General features: G+C 42.6%; 1 protein-coding gene across 2 annotated transcripts in view; it reads left to right on the forward strand.

Moving 5' to 3' along the window:
* Positions 1-362: 362 nt before the first annotated feature.
* ACLY (ATP citrate lyase) overlaps positions 363-20,278 on the forward strand; it is an 80,433-nt gene continuing 60,517 nt past the window's right edge. Inside the window, exons 1-2 of one of the 2 annotated variants that reach the window (XM_077252161.1) lie at positions 363-524; positions 16,233-16,425. In XM_077252161.1, the coding sequence (XP_077108276.1) occupies positions 16,267-16,425 (159 nt within the window). In that variant the 5' untranslated portion in view covers positions 363-524; positions 16,233-16,266. The remainder of the gene's footprint in view (positions 525-16,232; positions 16,426-20,278) is intronic. The other variant, XM_077252160.1, reaches the window with a different exon arrangement.

Consider the following 20,278-nt stretch of genomic DNA (forward strand, 5'->3'; position numbering starts at 1 on the left):
AATATCACAAACAACCTGCAGACGGCTGTGGCAAAGTTTTAAGAGGAAAGCATCCTTTTTTTATTATTATTCTGTACAACCCCTTTAAGAAACCTCTCCTGAAGGTAAGCGATTTACAAATCTTGTAAGGTTTGATACTTTTCAATAAACTGTAACATATATGTATATACATATAGATAGATAAACAGAAAGCAGCTCTATATAGTCATTATGTGACCCCCATAGTTGTACTACTAAGCTATAGAGCCCTAATACATCGCAAGACTACATCTCCCAAACGCCCTTGCGGCATCCTGGTGACGTGTCAGGGGCGGCTCCTTTCTATGGGCAGTATGAATCCGATTGGCCGGTAGTTGTCAGACAGTACACGTGGTGTGGGCTGAGCCAATAGGAGCATCGCTAGGTGATGTACCCATGTCAGCAGATGGTGAGGAGAGGCACTGTACTGTAGGAAGAGGGGGCTCCGAGGCAGCAACAAAAGAGAAGGAGCTGCCAGAGACCCACAGACAGGACAGCAGAGCCGGGTGAGTGCTGCTGCTGCGTCACTGCAGGACTGGCTGTGCCGTAGGTGACCATGACTAGTCATTGTCTGGGGCGCAGGGCTGGCTCTCCTCCGCCTGGCACTTTGGGTTCTTGCACACTGGGGTTTGCCTCTATGTATACTGGTCCTGTTCTGCTCGTGGGCTGGCGCAGTGTTCTGTGCCCATCACTTCCTGCCACCTGTGATGGCACCCATGTATCATGATGCCAGGCCATGGGTAACCCCTCTCTGCCTAGTCTCACTATTCCAATCCCCACAGGCTCTGGCCGTTTAGCAGAAGTTTTTAGTAGTTGTGTGTTGTGTTCCTGTTTATGAAAGTCTCAGTGTAGAAAGCCAACTTGCAGCCCAGTGCAGGGCATAACCCTAAGCCTTGGCCCTATCCGCTAACACAGGGCCCCAGGTGTTACAGGCAGGTACCACGGTGATTGCGCTGTGCATAGGAGAAGCTGACCAACTGCACCCCGTATCTCCGCTTCTGTGGGTGTAAACGCTCACTCTATGCATTGGGTTACATCCAAAGAGAAATGCCAGGCACAGAGGAGAGGGCCCTGCCCTTGTGGGGTTACAGTTACCAGGATGATGGGGGAGACAGTCCTTAGGGGCTTGCTGCAGCATCCGTGGTGGCGAGGTGGTCTTTGCAGGCTGTAAGCTTTCTTGGAGGGGTGCGTTTTCAAGTTCCATCTGAAAGTTCTAAGTGTGGTGGAATTGTGTTTGATAGAGACGCAATGAATAAGACATGACTTTAACTCATTAAAACCCTTGATCTGCAGTCGTCCTGCCCTCCACGTGTTCACGGCTGTGATCATTCTTATGAGATCATGTGAAATGTTCATGGAGCTCTTAGTGGTGTACGGTGGTATATAGTCCAGCGGTAGTATAATTGTCCTTTTATAGAGTTTGCTGTATGTTATTATAATAGTAGCATCCATGTCAGTTAATATATGTGTGGTTTCTGTGTACAGTGACCCAGGGGTGTATGGATTTATAGATTGTACATAATATAAGGCTGATCTGTGGACTTTATAGGTTAGATCTCCCTTTTTATAGTTTATTTTTGGGTTTGCAGGTAAGTGACTCTATCTCATTATCTAGGTACCCAGCCTTTCATCTCCCAGATTCTCTCAGCTAAGGGGTCTGTCTAGGCGACTTGCGCTCTTTAATGTATAACTTAAGACAAACCTGAAAACTCAGGTTTGTCCAGTATTGAGCACAGTCTTTCTCCCCCCCCCCTTGAGTCAGTTGCAGGAGTCAAGGCAACAGAGATCTTGGCCACATATCAACTTGTATATACAGTATGTGCATATACGATATGATACAATACACTTTATTGTTCTCAAGGGGAATTGTAGATTTCTTACCTCATTCACAAAACAGCGCTTGTATAGATAGACAAATAAATTTTTTTTTTTAATCAGTCCAGTTTTATAAATTAACCTTTTGTGTTTTATTCACTAGATTACATATAGTTGTTATGCAGCGCTCTTCAGCAGCTGCTAGACGTTGGATGGAGCTGCCTAGTGCAGAAGTTCATTGTTCACATTCTAGTAACATTTCAGGATAGGTCATCAATGAACCTGTGAACAGATATCCCCTCTAATGATCCATGGATTCCCGACTTTTGGGTTCCCCACCAGTTCTCAGAATGTAGGGGCTGCTGCACTGTATTGACATCACGGTTATTTCTCTGTAAGGATCACCTAACCAGCTCTTAATTTTGCTGATAAGTTGGACTCCCAGCGGTTGTAGGGTGATGGGTGATTTTCAGTTAAAGACATATACAATTATGAAAAGAATCTGAAGGATCCTTGGGAAATGTTTCCCTTTTTTCCTTGTATTGAGATCCAGTCCCCTTTTTCATCTATAGCTACCTATGGGAGCTCAGAACTCCCAATTGTATAAAAGTCTAGTTATTTTTCCTTTTTTACAATGCCAGGATTTTTGAGTTCAGCATGTATCTAGATGCTATGGTGTATCCACAGCTTCTCAAGCTCTGCCTTTCCTTTCGGATGCTTAGGCTGTGTGCACACACTGAGTATTCGCTGCAGATTTTTCTGCTGCAGAAACCAGAGTGTTGGCAGGAATAGCGCTGCGAAAGAGATCGTTTTTACTTGCTCAACCCCCCCCCCCCCTCTATTCATTTGAATGGGTGAAAAATCCTGCAGAAATGCTGACAAAATTGACATGCTGGAGATACGAAAACAACATTTTATAAAACTAAGTTCCCATGATGATTTTTTTTTTATGCTGTTTATTTTCTAAAAAAAAATGCCAGTACCCTCTATTACTTAATGAGTGCAGAAAATCTGCAACATCAAATCTCATCGTGGGAATGTAGTCCTAGAAGGCACAGCAGATTGCACTTTCCTATACAGAGGGACGATGCAAAGAAATGTATACCATGCAGTATGTGTTTTTTTTTTTTTTTTTGTTACAGTGGGAACTTACGGTGGCCAGATGCGGTGGTATCCATCCTGTCAGGCGTATACCTCCTGTGTTAACTACACATTTGGCCTGTGCTCTAATCTCGAACATGATGAATGTGTCACGTTGGTTCTTATTCTGAAACATCAGTTTCTCATTTTAGTGTTTAGGAGCAAGATGAAGACTTCCAAATCTATTATATTGGTCACCACGTTAGTGTCTATAAGAAGTTTCTAGGACGTAATATCTTGCATATATTTCTGTGACATAGCTTGATTGTCACAAGGTGTGCCTGGGAGGGTGACCTTGTTCTGAAGATGTTCCTTTATGATAGTCATCTCAGACAGTCCTATTTTTGTAATCCAAGAATGCAAAATGCACATCTCCACCTATCATAAGTGTAATCATTGGTGCAATCTACATCTGTGGTTAAAAAAAGATTGTTCTATCATGAGAAACTCTCAGTAAAGGTGCCTATGCATCTCGGATGACTGTCCACCGATCAAGATGCTACTGGGTGGCTAGACGAAATTCTTGGACTTGTTCAAACCTTGGCCATAGCGTGTCACGTATACCTCTTAGGCTGGGGCTAAACAGCAGCTTTGGTCACGACACAGGTCACATTGATCAGACTGTGTCCCTTGTACGTTGCATCGTAGGGAAGATGATTGGGGCGCGCTGCGACCTGCAGGTTCCCATGATGAGCAAATCACAAGAAATCTAGCTAGTTCTGACTTTGTGACTTGTTCATCTTGGTACCCCGATGTAATGCAGTCACAATGCATCTCCAATGTAGCGATGGCACAAAGCGATCTTTGGCCGCATGATCTGTCGTGGCCAAAGTCACTGTTGGGTAAGGCGTTAGTGTTGTGAGTGCTTCATTTGCCCCTCATTTTGCATGAAGTAAAAGCAAGTTAACCCGTTTAATTTCCCTTTTCTGTTACCCGGTAGCCTGCCTCTGTTCTACATATGGGGTGCTTCTGATATTGCCGTCCAGTTCTCCTGCGTCGCTATTTGATATGACAATATGATGCCAGTATTTTAAAATGCTGCCGAGGGTCCTGCTGGCAGTAGTCTGGATTCACTCGTGGCCTCTAAGGAATTACCGTATGTAACGCACAAAGAGCCATCACTTCACTTCACCAGAGTGTTTCTAGACTTACTGTGTCGGTATTTAATGGCCTATCCTATATAATTCAATACTTCTAAAGTTTACAGGACTTTTCCCCTGACTGCAAGATTCTGCAAGCCTCTGATTGTCCTGCAGACCTCAAGCAGCTGTTGGGCTACTACCTATAACACGTCAGCGTCCTGCAGTCAGACAGCGGCGAATACCTGCAGTGCACAGTGCGTACGCTGGGGGTGATTCATAAGTCTGCAGTCACTGTGCGTGACTGCAGACTTATCTTTTTGGACCGGACAACCCCTTTAGGTGCACACTCATTATTACAGGGTTATGAGTTGCTTAAAGGGAGTCTCTCAGCTCAGACTATTAAAATAAAGTACAGGTGCTTGGTGCACCATGGCGTGGACAGTCAGTTGAGTGCACCTTCCCACCTGCTTGTTTTCCATCAATTTCTGCCGTTCTGTGGGTCTTTAAAGCCAGAGCTGTCAATCAAAGATGAGGGTGGGTGGAGATTGAGGTAAAACAAGCAGGTGGGAAGGTGCACTTGAAACTTTGTGAATATAAATTCCCACTGCACTGAAGAGACATTGCCCACGTCATTTTTCCATTTAATTCGACAATTTGCTGGAAGTTCTTAATCTTATCTGAGCAATACTTGATCATGAATGAAAATGAAAGTGTTTTTACTCCTCCCGCAGTGTAAAAACGTCATTATAATAATAAAAAATGATGCAGATTCAAACTTGGCTTTCTGCACATTTAGGCAAATATAAGTACATTAGTGCTGTGCTCCATGGAAAGTTTATGCAAACTTCTGTTTCTGTACAATGATGGCACAGCAGGATAGATAATGTAGCCCTAATGACTTTTACAAGTCACTCTACCTCCATGTATTGTATAATTTCTCAATACTCCTTGGCCACATTTGGGAAGATTTACGGAGCAAAGTTTACCAAAAAAATGTAGAATATGGTAGAAGACATGACTTTTTTTTTTAATTATCTTAGCCCCTCTCCTTTTGTCTTGATGATTTGCTGAGAATCGTCATAAATTGGGCAAGATCCTTATTTTTCTATAGTGAAACTTTTCTGGTTCGTAGCGATTAATCAAGAGAGCTTGGATCCCTTGTCCTGTTTAGGGTGGCAGCCTGCACACTCCACAATGGTCCATTCAACTCTGTGGCACAGTTATATGTGCCTAAAATATAGTATCATTCAAGCATGCGCAGAAGTTGATCATAGATGCTCGTAGTCACATTTGTGGATCTTGCTCCATCCGGGAGTATGTATGTGTATAATAAGTGTGTGTTTGTATATACTTTTTATTTCTATAGCGCCAAATCATTCCACAGCACTTTACAATTCAATGAGAACTTGTACAAACAGTATAAGACATTATAGAGTAACACATAGTCCAGCAGATACCAAGAGGAGTGAGGGTCCTGCTCGTAAGCTTACAATCTATGAGGAAATGGGGGAGACACAAAAGGTAACAAAAAACGCTTGTCGTGTAAGGTCCAGCCGTCAATATAATAAATGGGGGCATTCAGCGAACGCTACATGAACTAGTAACCAGACAATATGTGTACAAGTACAGATACAAAGTGCTTATGGAGAACATGGAATAGTTGGTTAGATACGCCACTCTAAAGAAATGTGTTTTTAGGGCATGAATAAAACTATGGAGACTGGGAATTAATCAGATTATCTAGGGTATTGCATTCCAGAAAACTGGTGCAGCAGGAGAGAAGTCCTGGAGACCGAAATGGGAGATTCGGAATATAAAGGAGCAGCTCTCGCCAGAATGTGTGAGTTAACCTAAATAATGACCCATATACATATAGCAATTATTGTTCTAATGCAAATGATGAACTGCCCTAACATCATTCCATGTTAATGAGCTAAAACCGTAGTTTAGAATTCAATTTTGCATCTATAACAATGTAAATGATGCCTCTGCCCGTTCAGTGAAATTGCCGTCCTACAAACACCGAATTGAATAGGACTACAGCGAGTGTAATAGTAAACCACCAATTGTCATTGTGCAAAAATGATTTGAGCTCTGGCCATGTGCACACGTTCAGGATTTTTAGCGTTTTTTTCGCGTTTTTTCGCTATAAAAACGTGATAAAAACGCGAAAAAAACGCTAACATATGCCTCCTATTATTTACAAGGTATTCCGCATTTTTTGTGCAAATGTTGCGATTTTTTCAGCGAAAAAATCGCATAGCGGAAAAAAAAGCAACATGTTCATTAAAAATGCGGAATTGCAGGGATTCCGCACACCTAGGAGTCCATTGATCTGCTTACTTCCCGCACGGGGCTGTGCCCACCATGCGGGAAGTAAGCAGATTATGTGCGGTTGGTACCCAGGGTGGAGGAGAGGAGACTCTCCTCCACGCACTGGGCACCATATAAGTGGTCAAAAAATAAGAAATAAAATAAAAAATAGTCCTATACTCACCCTCGATGTCCCGCGCAGTGTTCCCGCCTCACCGCTGCACGCTGCCGTTCGGTTCCTGTAGCTGATGTGCGGCGAAGGACCTTGCCGATGACGTCACTGTCCTGTGATTGGTCGTGAGCGGTCATGTGACCGCTCACGTGACCGTGACGTCACGGAAGGTCCTGTGCGCACAGACCAGCTATAGGAAGACGAACGGACGCCGCTGATGAGATGTCTGGGTGAGTATAAGCATTTTTTTATTTTTTTAATTATTTTTAAACATTCTATCTTTTACTATAGATGCTGCATAAGCTGCATCTATAGTAAAAAGTTGGTCACACTTGTCAAACAGTATGTTTGACAAGTGTGACCAACTTGTCAGTCAGTTTTCCAAGCGATGCTACAGATCGCTTGGAAAACTTTAGCATTCTGCAAGCTAATCACGCTTGCAGAATGCTAAAAAAACGGAAAAAAAACGCAAAAAAAAAAAAATGCGGATTTCTTGCAGAAAATTTCCGGTTTTCTTCAGGAAATTTCTGCAAGAAATCCGCAACGTGTGCACATGGCCTAAAGGTATGTTCACACTCCACAATCTATGTTCACCTTTGAGCTAAAGATGGAGAATGTGTTTAGAGATAAAGTCAAATAAATCTTTGTTTTAAGTCAGAAAGATGGTCTGGGAGATTTCGGCACTAGCTGCAGAATTGTAAAGGCATCTCCCGGACTAATACAAGATAAGAGATGCAATGTATTTCAGATAAGCCCCGTATACATCATAGTCTGCTGACCGTTGGTTTGGTCGATCATGTGGTCCACAACTCTCCCATACAGAGGAGCTGCTGCCACTCCTCTGCCAGCAACATACCTCAATTCAGACATGTCTGACCTTTCTGTCCCATTACATTTATCAGGGAACACATACACCTTAGGCTGTTCTTCAGACTAATCTTTATCGTGCTTTCAGCTGATCTTAGTGTGTGTGTTGGGTTCTTTGCATAAAGTGACCCTCCACCCATGGGACTGAAAAGTTACTATACATTTCCCATATATTGCTACCATACTTGGTGCACTCCGTTTTCCTCCCTCTGCCCCACCACTTAGATTTGCGTTCTACTTTCCTTTGCTTCCAAGAAGTCACCTGCCATAGTAAGTGTAGACCATATCTTGCCTTTCTTTCTGTGCTGTTCCATAGTAAAGCAGGGGAGGTGTGGATCAGACGTCTAACTGCACTCCCCATTCCACTGCGGTGGGCATCTTGGAAGCAAAAGGGAGCAACGTTGATTCGAATATAGGAGGCAAATGGAGGACAGGGTACTTAGACTATATATGTGAAATGTTACTTTTCAATCCCTGTGTGGATGGTCACATAATGCAGATCTCTCACCAAATTTCACAATTTAGACTGCATTATTAAATAGATTTATTACATCTGAGGAAGCTTGTATTCTTACTTAATAAACTAATGCCAAAATCAGTACATAATCTTTATTTAAAGTTTGTTCCCCTGATCTTTAAACTGAGCGTTTTATGAATCCAGCTCTGTCCATACTCCTAAAATGCTCAGTTTATTAGTGATACACAGTTGTTCTAATGTGAATTTTCCTAGTAAGAACATCAACCTCATCAGGTCTGAGGGAGTTATGTAATGTATGCAGTTTGTCCAGCGACAGATCCCCCTCTAAAGGGGTATTCTGGTATGAATTTATAATCCATTCACTGGATTGGGGTAATCAATAGGAATTCAGTCACCATTCAATTATTGGTGGGGGTTTCGATGATCAGTCGCCCACCTATCTAGTAGAATTCACCTACAGTGCCTTACGAAAGTATTCGGCCCCCTTGAACTTTTCATCCTTTTCCCACATATCATGCTTCAAACATAAAAATACCAAATGTAAATTTTTGGTGAAGAATAAACAACAAGTGGAACACGATTGTGAAGTTTAACGAAATTTATTGGTTATTTTAAATTTTTGTGGAAATTCAAAAACTGAAAAGTGGGGCGTGCAACATTATTCGGCCCCTTTACTTTCAGTGCAGCAAACTCACTCCAGAAGTTCATTGTGGATCTCTGAATGATCCAATCTTGTCCTAAATGCCTAATGATGATAAATATAATCCACCTGTGTGTAATCAAGTCTCCGTATAAATGCACCTGCTCTGTGATAGTCTCAGGGTTCTGTTTGAAGCACAGAGCACATCATGAAGACCAAGGAACACAACAGGCAGGTCCGTGATACTGTTGTGGAGAAGTTTAAAGCCGGATTTGGATACAAAATGATTTCCAAAACTTTAAATATCCCAAGAAGCACTGTGCAAGCGATCATATTGAAATGGAAGGAGTATCATACCACTGCAAAATCTGCCAAGACCCGGCCGTCCCTCTAAACTTTCATCTCTAGCAAGGAGAAGACTGATCAGAGATGCAGCCAAGAGGCCTATGATCATTGTTTATGAACTGCAGAGATCTACAGCTGATGTGGGACAGTCTGTCCATAGGACAACACTCAGTCGTACACTTCACAAATCTGGCCTTTTTGGAAGAGTGGCAAGAAGAAGGCCATTTCTCAAAGATATCCATAAAATGTGTCGTTTAAAGTTTGCAACAAGCCACCTGGGGGACACACCAAACATGTGGAAGAAGGTGTTCTGGTCAGATGAAACCAAAATCGAACTTTTTGTCAACAATGCCAAATGATATGTTTGGCGTAAAGGCAACACAGCTCATCACCCTGAACACACCATACCCCTGTCAAACATGGTGGTGGCAGCATCATGGTTTGGGCCTGCTTTTCTTCAGCAGGGACAGGGAAGATGGTTAAAATTGATGGGAAGATGGATGGAGCCATATACAGGACCATTCTTGAAGAAAACCTGTTGGAGTCTGCAAAAGACCTGAGAATGGGACGCAGATTTGTCTTCCAACAAGACAATGATCCCAAACATAAAGCAAAATCTACAATGGAATGTTCACAAATAAACGTATCCAGGTGTTAGGGTACCGTCACACATTGAAATTTCCATCGCTACGACGTTACGATTCGTGACGTTCTAGCGATATCGTTACGATATCGCTGTGTCTGACACGCTACTGCGATCAGACACCCTGCTGAGAATCGTACGTCGTAGCACATCGTTTGGAACTTTCTTTCGTCGCTTGATCACCCGCTGACATCGCTGGATCGTTGTGTGTGACAGCGATCCAGCGATGTCTTCGCTTGTAACCAGGGTAAACATCGGGTAACTAAGCGCAGGGCCGCGCTTAGTAACCCGATGTTTACCCTGGTTACCAGCGTAAACGTAAAAAAACAAACCGTACATACTCACCCGTCGGTGTCCTTCAGGTCCCTTGCCGTCTGCTTCCTGCTCTGAGTGCCGGCCGGAAAGTGAGAGCAGATCACAGCGGTGCTGCGCTCTGCTCTCATTGTACGGCTGCACTCAGAGCAGGAAGCAGACGGCAAGGGACCTGAAGGACACCGACGGGTGAGTATGTACGGTTTGTTTTTTTACGTTTACGCTGGTAACCAGGGTAAACATCGGGTTACTAAGCGCGGCCCTGCGCTTAGTTACCCGATGTTTACCCTGGTTACCCGGGGACTTCGGCATCGCTCCAGCGCCGTGATTGCAACGTGTGACCGCAGTCTACGACGCTGGAGCGATGATTATACGACGCTGCGACGTCACGAATCGTGCCGTCGCAGCGATGAAAATTTCAATGTGTGACGGTACCCTTAGAATGGCCAAGTCAAAGTCCAGACCTCAATCCAATCGAGAATCTGTGGAAAGAGCTGAAAACTGCTGTTCACAAACGATCTCCATCAAACCTCACTGAGCTCGAGCTGTTTGCCAAGGAAGAATGGGCAAGAATTTCAATCTTTGATGTGCAAAACTGATAGACATACCCCAAGCGACTTGCAGCTGTAATTGCAGCAAAAGTTGGCGCAACAAAGTATTAAGTTAAAGGGGGCGAATAATATTGCACGCCCCACTTTTCAGTTTTTGATTTTCCACAAAAATGTAACCAATACATTTTGTTCAACTTCACAATTGTGTTCCACTTGTTGATTCTTCACCAACAAAAATTTGGTATCTTTGTTTGAAGCATGATATGTGGGAAAAGGTTGAAAAGTTCCAGGGAGCCGAATACTTTCGCAAGGCACTGTACATAGTGGATAGGTGATAGCCTGGTGTTATTAGAATATCCCTAACGCTTTATGTAGACTATGGTACCATCTACATATATAAAGTGAACATACTTATTATGCATAACAATAGAAAGCCATAGACTCTCTGGTTCTGTATTTTAAATTCCTCTCATGACCATTGACTGTTAATGTCATTTATGACCTCTGTGCTCCTGTCAGTTTTCCTCCCATTACTGATTCAGCCGATGGCGGAGTAGAATTCCATGTCACTGTTGATGTGTCGCTATACTGTCTCTGCATGCTCTTAGGTAAATCACCCGTAGCCTTGTGTTCTGCATACACATCACAGACCAGAGTTGTACAGACAGGAGTGGGAAGGTTGAAGGTTTGTTTTGTGTGTGGAGTGACATCTGATGTAAGGACTGACAAGTGGCATGCAGATTTAACGTTTGCAGTGCCAATTTGATTTAGTGATTACAGTGGCCTAACCATAAGATCTCACTGTCCAGATCTTGGAATAGTTCCTGCTGGAATAGTAAAATTAAAGGAAAAATATAGAAAAATATAAAAACCTGACCTTGGATTCTATGTCGGCCTTAATGAAGGGAGTGCTGGAGTAAGATGCGCCAAATTGATTAAGAGGGGCGTGCCTATTTAATGTATTTAGCGCATTGCCATGCACCACCGCCAGCTAGGGGTTGCCATACACTTTATTTATTTATTTTTTAAATAGAATTCTAGCGAAAATTGCTTGATGAATTTGTCCCGACAAGTTGTTTTATAGAGGCTGATTGCCATTCAGAGGCTATGTGCACACGTCAGGATTTTCTGCAGAATTTTCATGAACAAAACCGGACTTTTTCTGCAAGAAATCCGCATGCGTGTTTTTCGCTATTTTTTTTATTTTTTATTTTTTATTTTATCCCGGAGCTTCCCAATGCATTAAATAGTGGGAAAAACGCGAAAAACCTGCAAAATGAATGAACATGCTGTGTTTTTTACTGCGATGCTTTTTTTGTGTGGGAAAAAAACGCATCATGTGCACAAAAATTGCAGAATGCATTAAAAATGATGGGATGCATATGTATGCTTTTTTTTTTTTTTTTTTTTTAATAAAGCGTTTTCCCTGCGGAAAACGGCCGAAAATACGCGGAAAAAACGTGAAAAATCCTGAACTTATGCACATAGCCAGACTCTTGGTTTGGTAAACCTGTAATGCATTGATACCTTCCTTGGCGCAATAACATTGGTAGACAGATGTTCTGTAAAGCAGTGTAGGGAAAAAAAAAGATTTTCTGAGGAATCAAATTTTGACACGAAGCACTGGAATATTTTGGAACAAGCATATTTTCTAATCTGTGTGTATACACTGCTTTTTTTTTTTTTTTTTTTTTTTTTTTTTCTTCTTCCCCCCCCCCCCCCCAGCTGTTTCTAGATCAGAAGCTCCTCAAAACTCAGTTTTTTGAGCATTTCTTCTCCAATCTTAAACTATCTTGGTGTGGGCAAACCATAGGCCAGCATTCACACATTTGTATATGTCCATTATAATACAAGGTGTTCACATGATGCATTACTGGTCTTGAGTTGTTTTTTTTTTTTTTTTTTGTTTTTTTTTTCCTTAGGCTACGTTCACATTTGCGTTGTTGTGTACTGCGTCGGCGACACAACGCATGCTTAACGCAGCATTTTGTGATGCATGCGTTCATTTTTTTAACGCAAAAAAATTGCTAAAGGCAGCGTTCTCTGCGCCCTGACAGTTGCGCCAAAAATGACGCATGTGTCACAAAACGCGAGACAACGCATGTCCATGCGCCCCCCATGTTAAATATAGGGGCGCATGATGCATGCGTCGCCGCGGCTGCGCCTGACGCAACGCAAATGTGAACGTAGCCTTACACTCTTTGCCCTTATTCACAGCGAGGTCCCCTTTGACACATGATAAAGTATTAATATTAGAGCTAGTCTAGGAACACGATTTCGGTATTCCTTGTTGCGGTGGGATGGCTTTTACGCTTTTTAAAAAAAAAAAAAAAAAAAAAAAAAAAAAAAAAGCTAAAACAGTATTTGCTAAAGTATCCTATGTCATTTCTATGTACTGTTACTTCTCACTTATTTAGAGCAGCATTTTTGCTCATTTTCTTTCTATCTTAGATTTTCTGTTTAATGGCCAGTATGAACATGCTCCGATACGTTGCATGCATACCAACTTTTACTCCGGCTTATTCTTTTTGGGGTTTTTGTTTCTGAAAATGTGGTAGAATCACAGTACTTTTACTGCGTTTTCGGAAAATCGTGGCAAAAAAATAATCAGGAACGCTAAAAAGATGGCTTGATGGATTCCTAAAATGCCCTATTTTTTTGGCTTACAGTAAACCAGCCTTCTGCTTTGCTGATCAGTGCAGGTGCGCTCTGGTGATTCCGAAGGTTTCTAGGTACCTACAGGTTTCCCGAGGATATGACATGCTGTATGTGCCTGCTGCATCCAGTCTGTGACCTCAGCAGTCACTTACTATACTAATGGCAGTATATAATCTGATGAGCCATGCAAACAATGGGTCCACTTACTTATCTGCTGCTTGCTTATCTACTGCTGGTCTCTGACTTGGACACTTGAGTTTGTGAGTGTCCATTTGCTTTCGCTCAGTGGTGTAGTGGAGGAAAGTCATTAGTGTAGAAATCACCGATCATTTATCAAAACAAATTTTATATCAGGCATAGCAAACAATGTTGAGTTTATAATTAACCCAGAATATTGATCTATAGATGTCAATCGACTCAGCATTTCGACTGTACTGTACACTTTCGTTACAGTTTCTACCTTTATTCAGCGAGGAACAGTTAACTTTTTAATTTTAACATCTAGTTGAAAGTGAAAATTGTGTTGGTGACCAAAATAACTTTCGCATAATACCTCATTCAGATGTTTTTCACATATGGGTTTTTATGTGTGCTTTGCACAGATAGAACATTATAGTCTATGGTGCTATGTCCATATGTTTTGTGGAACCTGTGTCCGTGTGCTATCCATGTGTGGTCTGTGATTACAAAGTTGTTCCTTTCCTTTGTAATGGTAATCTATTTTCTAAATACATGTGAGAAACTCTACTGAAAACTGATGGTGAAAATGGATCCACTGATCCACTACACTGAAGAGTTTTTTTTGTTTACGTGAACAAGTACTGATGTCTCAATGAGGCTTACGGCTAATGTGCCCACAAACCTGGTCATACTCATTTGATGTATTGCTGCCAGTTTGCACTGGAGCAGCCAGCCATCTAATGTGCGTCAGGGTCTCCGACTCTCCTCTGATGGCAGATGCTGTCAGAGATGATGACCAGCAGTTGGATTTGGCGTGCTGCTCATTTTGTACTGGCGCATGAGCCCCTGATCTGAGCATGCATCTGTATTAGGTAGGTTGTGAAAGATTGCGATCAGCCAAACAAGCTATCTAATGTACAGTATATGGCAAGCTCAAGAACACAGTCCAGGATATTGTGGTTTATTTATTATAGCCCTAATATGTTATGCAGAGCTTTGCTCACTTGTCACCAGTGGATCTCGCAAACGAAATTCCTTCTCAGTATGTCTTTGGAATGTGGGAGTAAATCTGAGAACTAGGAGGAAACCCATACAAACACAGGGGAAACTTATAAACTCTATGAAGATGTTGTCCTTGGTGGGATTTGAACCCAGGGCCCCATTGTTTCAAAACCAATGTGCTTAGATTTTTCTACAGGGTCACTCACTTACATTACACGTATCTGATGATCTTTTCACGTATCTGATCTTTTCTCAGCTGGAGTCGTAATGTTTTCCAGACTGTTGGCTGTTCAGGGAGGGCACAGCCACTGCAAAATGTGTTTTTTGTGCGCAAGAAAAAGCGACTGTCTGGTAATTTAAAGGAGAACTGTACTTGCAAGTTACTTTTTAGAATAAGCAGTCCTTTATCTATACATGAGGCGTAACACTATTTCTGGCCATTACATATCTTGTATTCTGCATTTCCACCTGTTTTACCTCTGCTTGCTCAGTTTCTAATTTGCAATACAATGTTAGCTGGTGGGAGGAGAGGAGCTGCTTTTGTCTCTGCCATGAACACACGAGATGGATTCATGCTCTTCATTCCTTAGTTGGTGTACAGAAACAAACTGCAGCAGTATGGAACTGGTTATACGGCAGAGCTGAGCTTTCTGGATACAACTCTGCTCCGGGGTGAGGTAAATGACTTGAGAGAAAGCTCACCTCAGATTTTCTATTCTTCCTCTTCCTGCTCCTGAGCTGTTTTTTCTTTTCTCTCCCCATAGTGAATGACAAAGGGGAGGGGGAAAAAGTGTCAGATAAGTGGGAATGGAATCTGATATCTGTGATAAAATACTTTGCATAAATCAATAGTACAAGACAATGTAAGGTACAATTACAAAGTTTGTTGAAAGTACAGTTCCTTTTTAATCCATTGAGCTTCAAGTATTTACTGCTGAAGAGAAAAAGTTTTTGCATTCATGTATGTGAGAATATATAAAAATGTAAGCATTTATAGCCTTGGATCTCCCAAAATACTTTGTGCCAAATATAGGTCAGTTAAGGCCTGCGTATTACTGTGCATTAACCCATGCATAATCTGAGGTAAGGGATAAACCCTATAGGAAGCCCATCAGCTGATTGATGGTGCCGCACTGTAAACTGTGTTTTGCTTTAAAATGCTGCAGTGTTACAGAGAAAACACAGTTTAAAGTGCGGCCAGACATGAGCTGACTAGTCCAGGAGGCAGGGCTCCGCTTCTTCTTCTTGCCAGATCAACTAGGCTGACAAGCTTCAACATTTCCGAGTAAAACATCGATGGTGAGAATGGAGGACCTGGTCTTTGATTCATGCTGCCGTTGTGTGGGCACCATGAAGCAGTTGACAAGCTCTCGGTTATGCCCTACAATGGGCATAGACCAGTGTAATTGTTCTGCTGTTGTATTTTATGTGATATGCAGATTCGTCCCTTAGGCTGGGGTCACATTGCGTTAGGGCCGTCCGTTTAGCGCATAGCGCTACGGACTGCGCTAACGCAATGTCCCAAAAGGGATCGCGTTAGCCGATCCAGCTAGCGCAGATCCCCGATCTGTGCTAGCGAGGAACGGACCGCGAACGCTGCAAGCAGCGTTCGCGGTCCGTCACTCAAATGACGGCACATCGCTAGCGCATGCCCAATGTGGGCGTGCACTAGCGATGCGTTCACCATTACAGGCAATGGCGGCATTAACGAACTACGTTACACCGCGTTATGCCGCAGTGTAACGTAGTCCGTTAAACGCGGTCACAGAACGCAATGTGACCCTAGCCTAACTGTTACTCTGTGTGTGTGTTGCACACTATTTGTTATGATGGATGACTTCTCTCCTTTTCCTAGTTGTTAACGTTTTAATTTTGTACAACCATTTAAATGGTGTCTGTCAGGGTTCATGGTGCATGCGGTGTTTTTGCTGTCACATTGTTGACCGAGTCTAAAATAGGAGCAGGATTCAGACCCTATTTATAGTCTCCCGTCTTATACCTTGTTATTTATCTCAGTCGCAGGTAGCATCCACAACGATCCAGCATCACCATGTCAGCGAAGGCCATCTCTGAGCAGACCGGAAAGGAGTTCTTGTATAAATACATCTGTACCAGCGCTGCAGTGCAGAACCGCTTCAAGTACGCCCAGGTTACCTACGATACTGACTGGGACAGGCTCGTTCAGGACCACCCATGGCTTCTCACAGAGGTAAGCGTAGCTGGCATTTCCAATAATTGTCGTCTGCATAAATGGCTCTTTTGTAATGGTGAACCCAGATTAGCGTCTAGTAAGTGGTTACCAGCGACTTGTCTTCCACTCCAACTGGCCCTGGTCTCTGCGTCCCTCCAGATTGTCATCTTTGTCTACGGCTCCATCTTTTACTTCAGATCTATGCATACAGTTTACAGGACTAGGAAAAGTCTAAAACGCTATTTCAGTATTGGCAAAAAGAAATTCTGTAATTTATTCAAACTTTTTCCCATCAGAACAGAATAATCTGCTTCAAAACACGATGTCCTGAGAGCTGGATGGTAAAGTCCTTGGAAGCTTTCACTTAATGTAGATAAATGACAGCAGAGTGCGATCATTAAATCTCTGTATCTGCACAGTGTCCATTTGCAATCTGGGCCAGAGCCCAAATCATTGAGCAATATCTAATCACCCGAGTGTTAATCTAGTTAATGCACTGCTGCAGGGAGGCTTGGGAGTCTAGGACTCGTATGACGTACAGTCATTTCTGAATTAATAAGGAAGGTCAGTGTCTTGGTGCTCCCACCCTCCTCTGCTATGCGGTCTGGTGAAATGCTGAGTACAAAGCTTCTCCATGACTGATAGAGGATATGAATGCGTTTATTAAGTGAAACCAGAACTAGTAGGTGGGGACTGAGGATGAGTGCATGTAGTTAAACAGCCACAATATGATGTGGTTGGAATCAGCGATCCTCAATACTCCAGCTGTTGTGAAATTACAACTACCAACATTCCCCAATGGCAACAGCTGCTTGATGGGCTGTGGCTGTAGAGGAATGCTGGGAGTTGTGGTTCCAGAACTGCTATAGTGCTTAATATTCCTGATCTCGCTGGTATACTTCGCTATCTGTATCTGGACACACAGTGTATTCCTGTAAATATCCAGATGTTTAGAATTGAGAGTCCTCAGTCTATCTACTGGCTAACACGGTACCAAGATATATATCTTTCCTGTAAATATCCAATGATTTTGAGTTACCTATAGCCTAAGTTTCTTCTTCTATGATATATGTCCCTAGTACTTTCTATGTCTGTGGAGGCTTTTTGCATTGTGCACATGCTATGCATTTAATAGGCAATATGGAGACACAAGGGTTAGTGGGTGCTCTCATCTACTGGCCAGGCTTTCTTTAGACCAGGGCTCATGCCACTGAACGCCCGCACTCTTCACTGTAGGTAGAGACAACACAGGGTGAGGGTTAAATAGTGTGGCAATAATTTATTGAACCACCAACAGGCTATAACATAGTACAGTCCCAGCGAATAGATGATGCAAACTACAAAGTCTCGCCTTTCCACTGGCTCGCCGGGATTAGAGCAGCTACGACTTCAGGACTTTCAGGACCGACTACCCCCACCAGTGGCACCCCGCTTTTGGCGGGCACCCACAAAGAGAAGGTAGCAATGATTGTAAGAAGCTGACAGTCCATTGAGGTACGTGGCCAGGTGACCAGATCTTCCCAACCCGGCTTCTCCGGATGTCCCCACGGGGGCCTGGTGACCGGATGGTCCCAACACGGCTTCTCCAGATGTCCCCATGGGGCCAGGTGACCGGATGGTCCCAACACTGCTTCTCCAGATGTCCCCATGGGGCCAGGTGACCGGATGGTCCCAACACTGCTTCTGCGGATGTCCCCACGGGGCCAGGTGACCGGTTGGTCCCAACACGGCTTCTCCAGATGTCCCCATGGGGCCAGGTGACCGGATGGTCCAAACACTACTTCTCCGGATGTCCCCATGGGGCCAGGTGACCAGATGGTCCAACCCGGCTTCTCTCCAGCCTGGTGAGAAATCATACCCCTGGGTGACTTGGCCACAGAACATTGAAAAACACTAATCTATTCTAATGGGGATAGCCACTACTTTTCATTATTTAAAAAAAAAAAAAAAAATAGGCCATGGTGGTCCTAAAACCATATGCGTACTGGATCTCTCAGATGTTTCTCAGCACTGTTACTGGTGTACAGTCTGCGTCCTCTTTTGATGAGGGTGTTAAGTAACTGCAGAAGCTAAATTGTAGTGGTCACGTGACGGCCAAGCTAGAAGTGTGATGCTCCCTGCTGGAAGAGGAAGTAGGGAGATCAGGGACAATACCGTGGAGTCGATAAGTTTTGCTTTTTTGTGCTTATTCTGAGCTAGATAGACTCATTTTTAAAATATTAAAAGTAGTTGGTGACTTTTTTTTTTAAATTATTTTTGTGCACTTACAGTAAAATCTCCTAACCTTGTCCCCCTGACCACACCCATTGTAAATACTGGCTGCATTGTGATGGTGGTGATAAATTACTGACTCGGGGTCATGGAAACTACATGTATGTGCTATGAAAAACTGCTCTACCCTGCTTATACATAGCCACTTGTTAGATATTCTGTTGCTAGTTGGGCTTGTGCAAAAACGCATTACTTTGAATTTTGCCATGACCCGTTGTTACAACAAAAGGTGTATTTTGAACAATTAAAAATTCAATATTTTATTATTACATTAAAATAATGACAGACATACATTGAAAAAGTGCCATTAGTGCATGTTGATGAGCCCAAAAGAAAATAAGTGGCACCATCTAGTGGCAGGCAGGAATACTATAAATCTGTAAAAATTGTGAATAATGCAAATTATAATTACAGACGTGGTAATTATGCAGTGTCAACAAAAAATATATTCTATTATGCCACTCTTGGGGTATCTTGCAGAAAATTCCTGAAGAAAACCGGACATTCTCTGCAAGAAAACCGCATGTTTTTTTTTTTTGTGTTTTTTTTTTTTTTCCGGAGCTTTCCCAATGCATTATATAGTGGGAAAACCGCGAAAAAACCCCCGCAAAATTAATGAACATGTGCACAAAAATTGCAGAATGCATTCTAAATGATAGGATGCATATGTATGCCTTTTTAATGCGTTTTTATCGCGAAAAAAACGCGAAAAAAAACGCAACGTGTGCACACAGCCATAGATTAGCTATATATTAGACAATAATGGTGAATCTCTGAATCTATACTAAGCACCAAGTGTAGTGCTAAAATATGTCATATATTTCTAGCTTTGCCCTGCAATAATATGGAGTGAACATTAAAAAACCTACCAAAATCCACGTGATGGTGCCACTTCCCCTACGTGCATTTCGGTGGCGTGCCTTCGTCGCCCCTTATTTTCTTTTGGGCTCATCAACATGCACTAATGGCACTATTTTAATGTAACAAAAAAATATTGAATTTTTAATTGTTCAAAATACGCCTTTTGTTTTGTATGTTCTTTCATTCTTTGCGTAGAACAGTTCTTTAGAGTAGTCCTATTTTTTGATGCTAGTTATATGGTATTACTATTTATTTAGAGTATGGATTAGCATCCAACATTGCCAGGGATATCTAACATTTGCTTTGACATGACCTATTGTTGTTGGTGAATGACTTGTGTATGTAAATATTTTGGAAACTTACAGTGGAGATAGTGGGTTATTTAAAGTATGCTTTCAATGTCATCTGCCTCTTGCCAGGATGAGCCGCTATTGTAAGCGACTTGCGTATAGAGCTATCTAGATGGTAGTAATATCTAACTTTGTTTTGCCTTTTTTGGCTCCTGTTAAGTGATATGTATTAATCCATATTCACTATGACTATTAATGTTCTTGGTTCGCTTTGGTGTGCCTAGCACGGTGGCCCAGTGGTTATCTCTGCAGCCTTGCAGTGCTGGGAGTCCTGGGTTCTAATCCCACCAAGGACAACATCTGCAAGGAGATTGTATGTTCTCCCTGTTTGCTTGGGTTTCCTCCAGGTACTCCGATTTCCTCCCACATTCCAAAGACATACTGATAGT

Source organism: Ranitomeya variabilis, chromosome 4, assembly GCF_051348905.1.
Source record: "Ranitomeya variabilis isolate aRanVar5 chromosome 4, aRanVar5.hap1, whole genome shotgun sequence".
Taxonomy (NCBI): Eukaryota; Metazoa; Chordata; class Amphibia; order Anura; family Dendrobatidae; genus Ranitomeya; species Ranitomeya variabilis.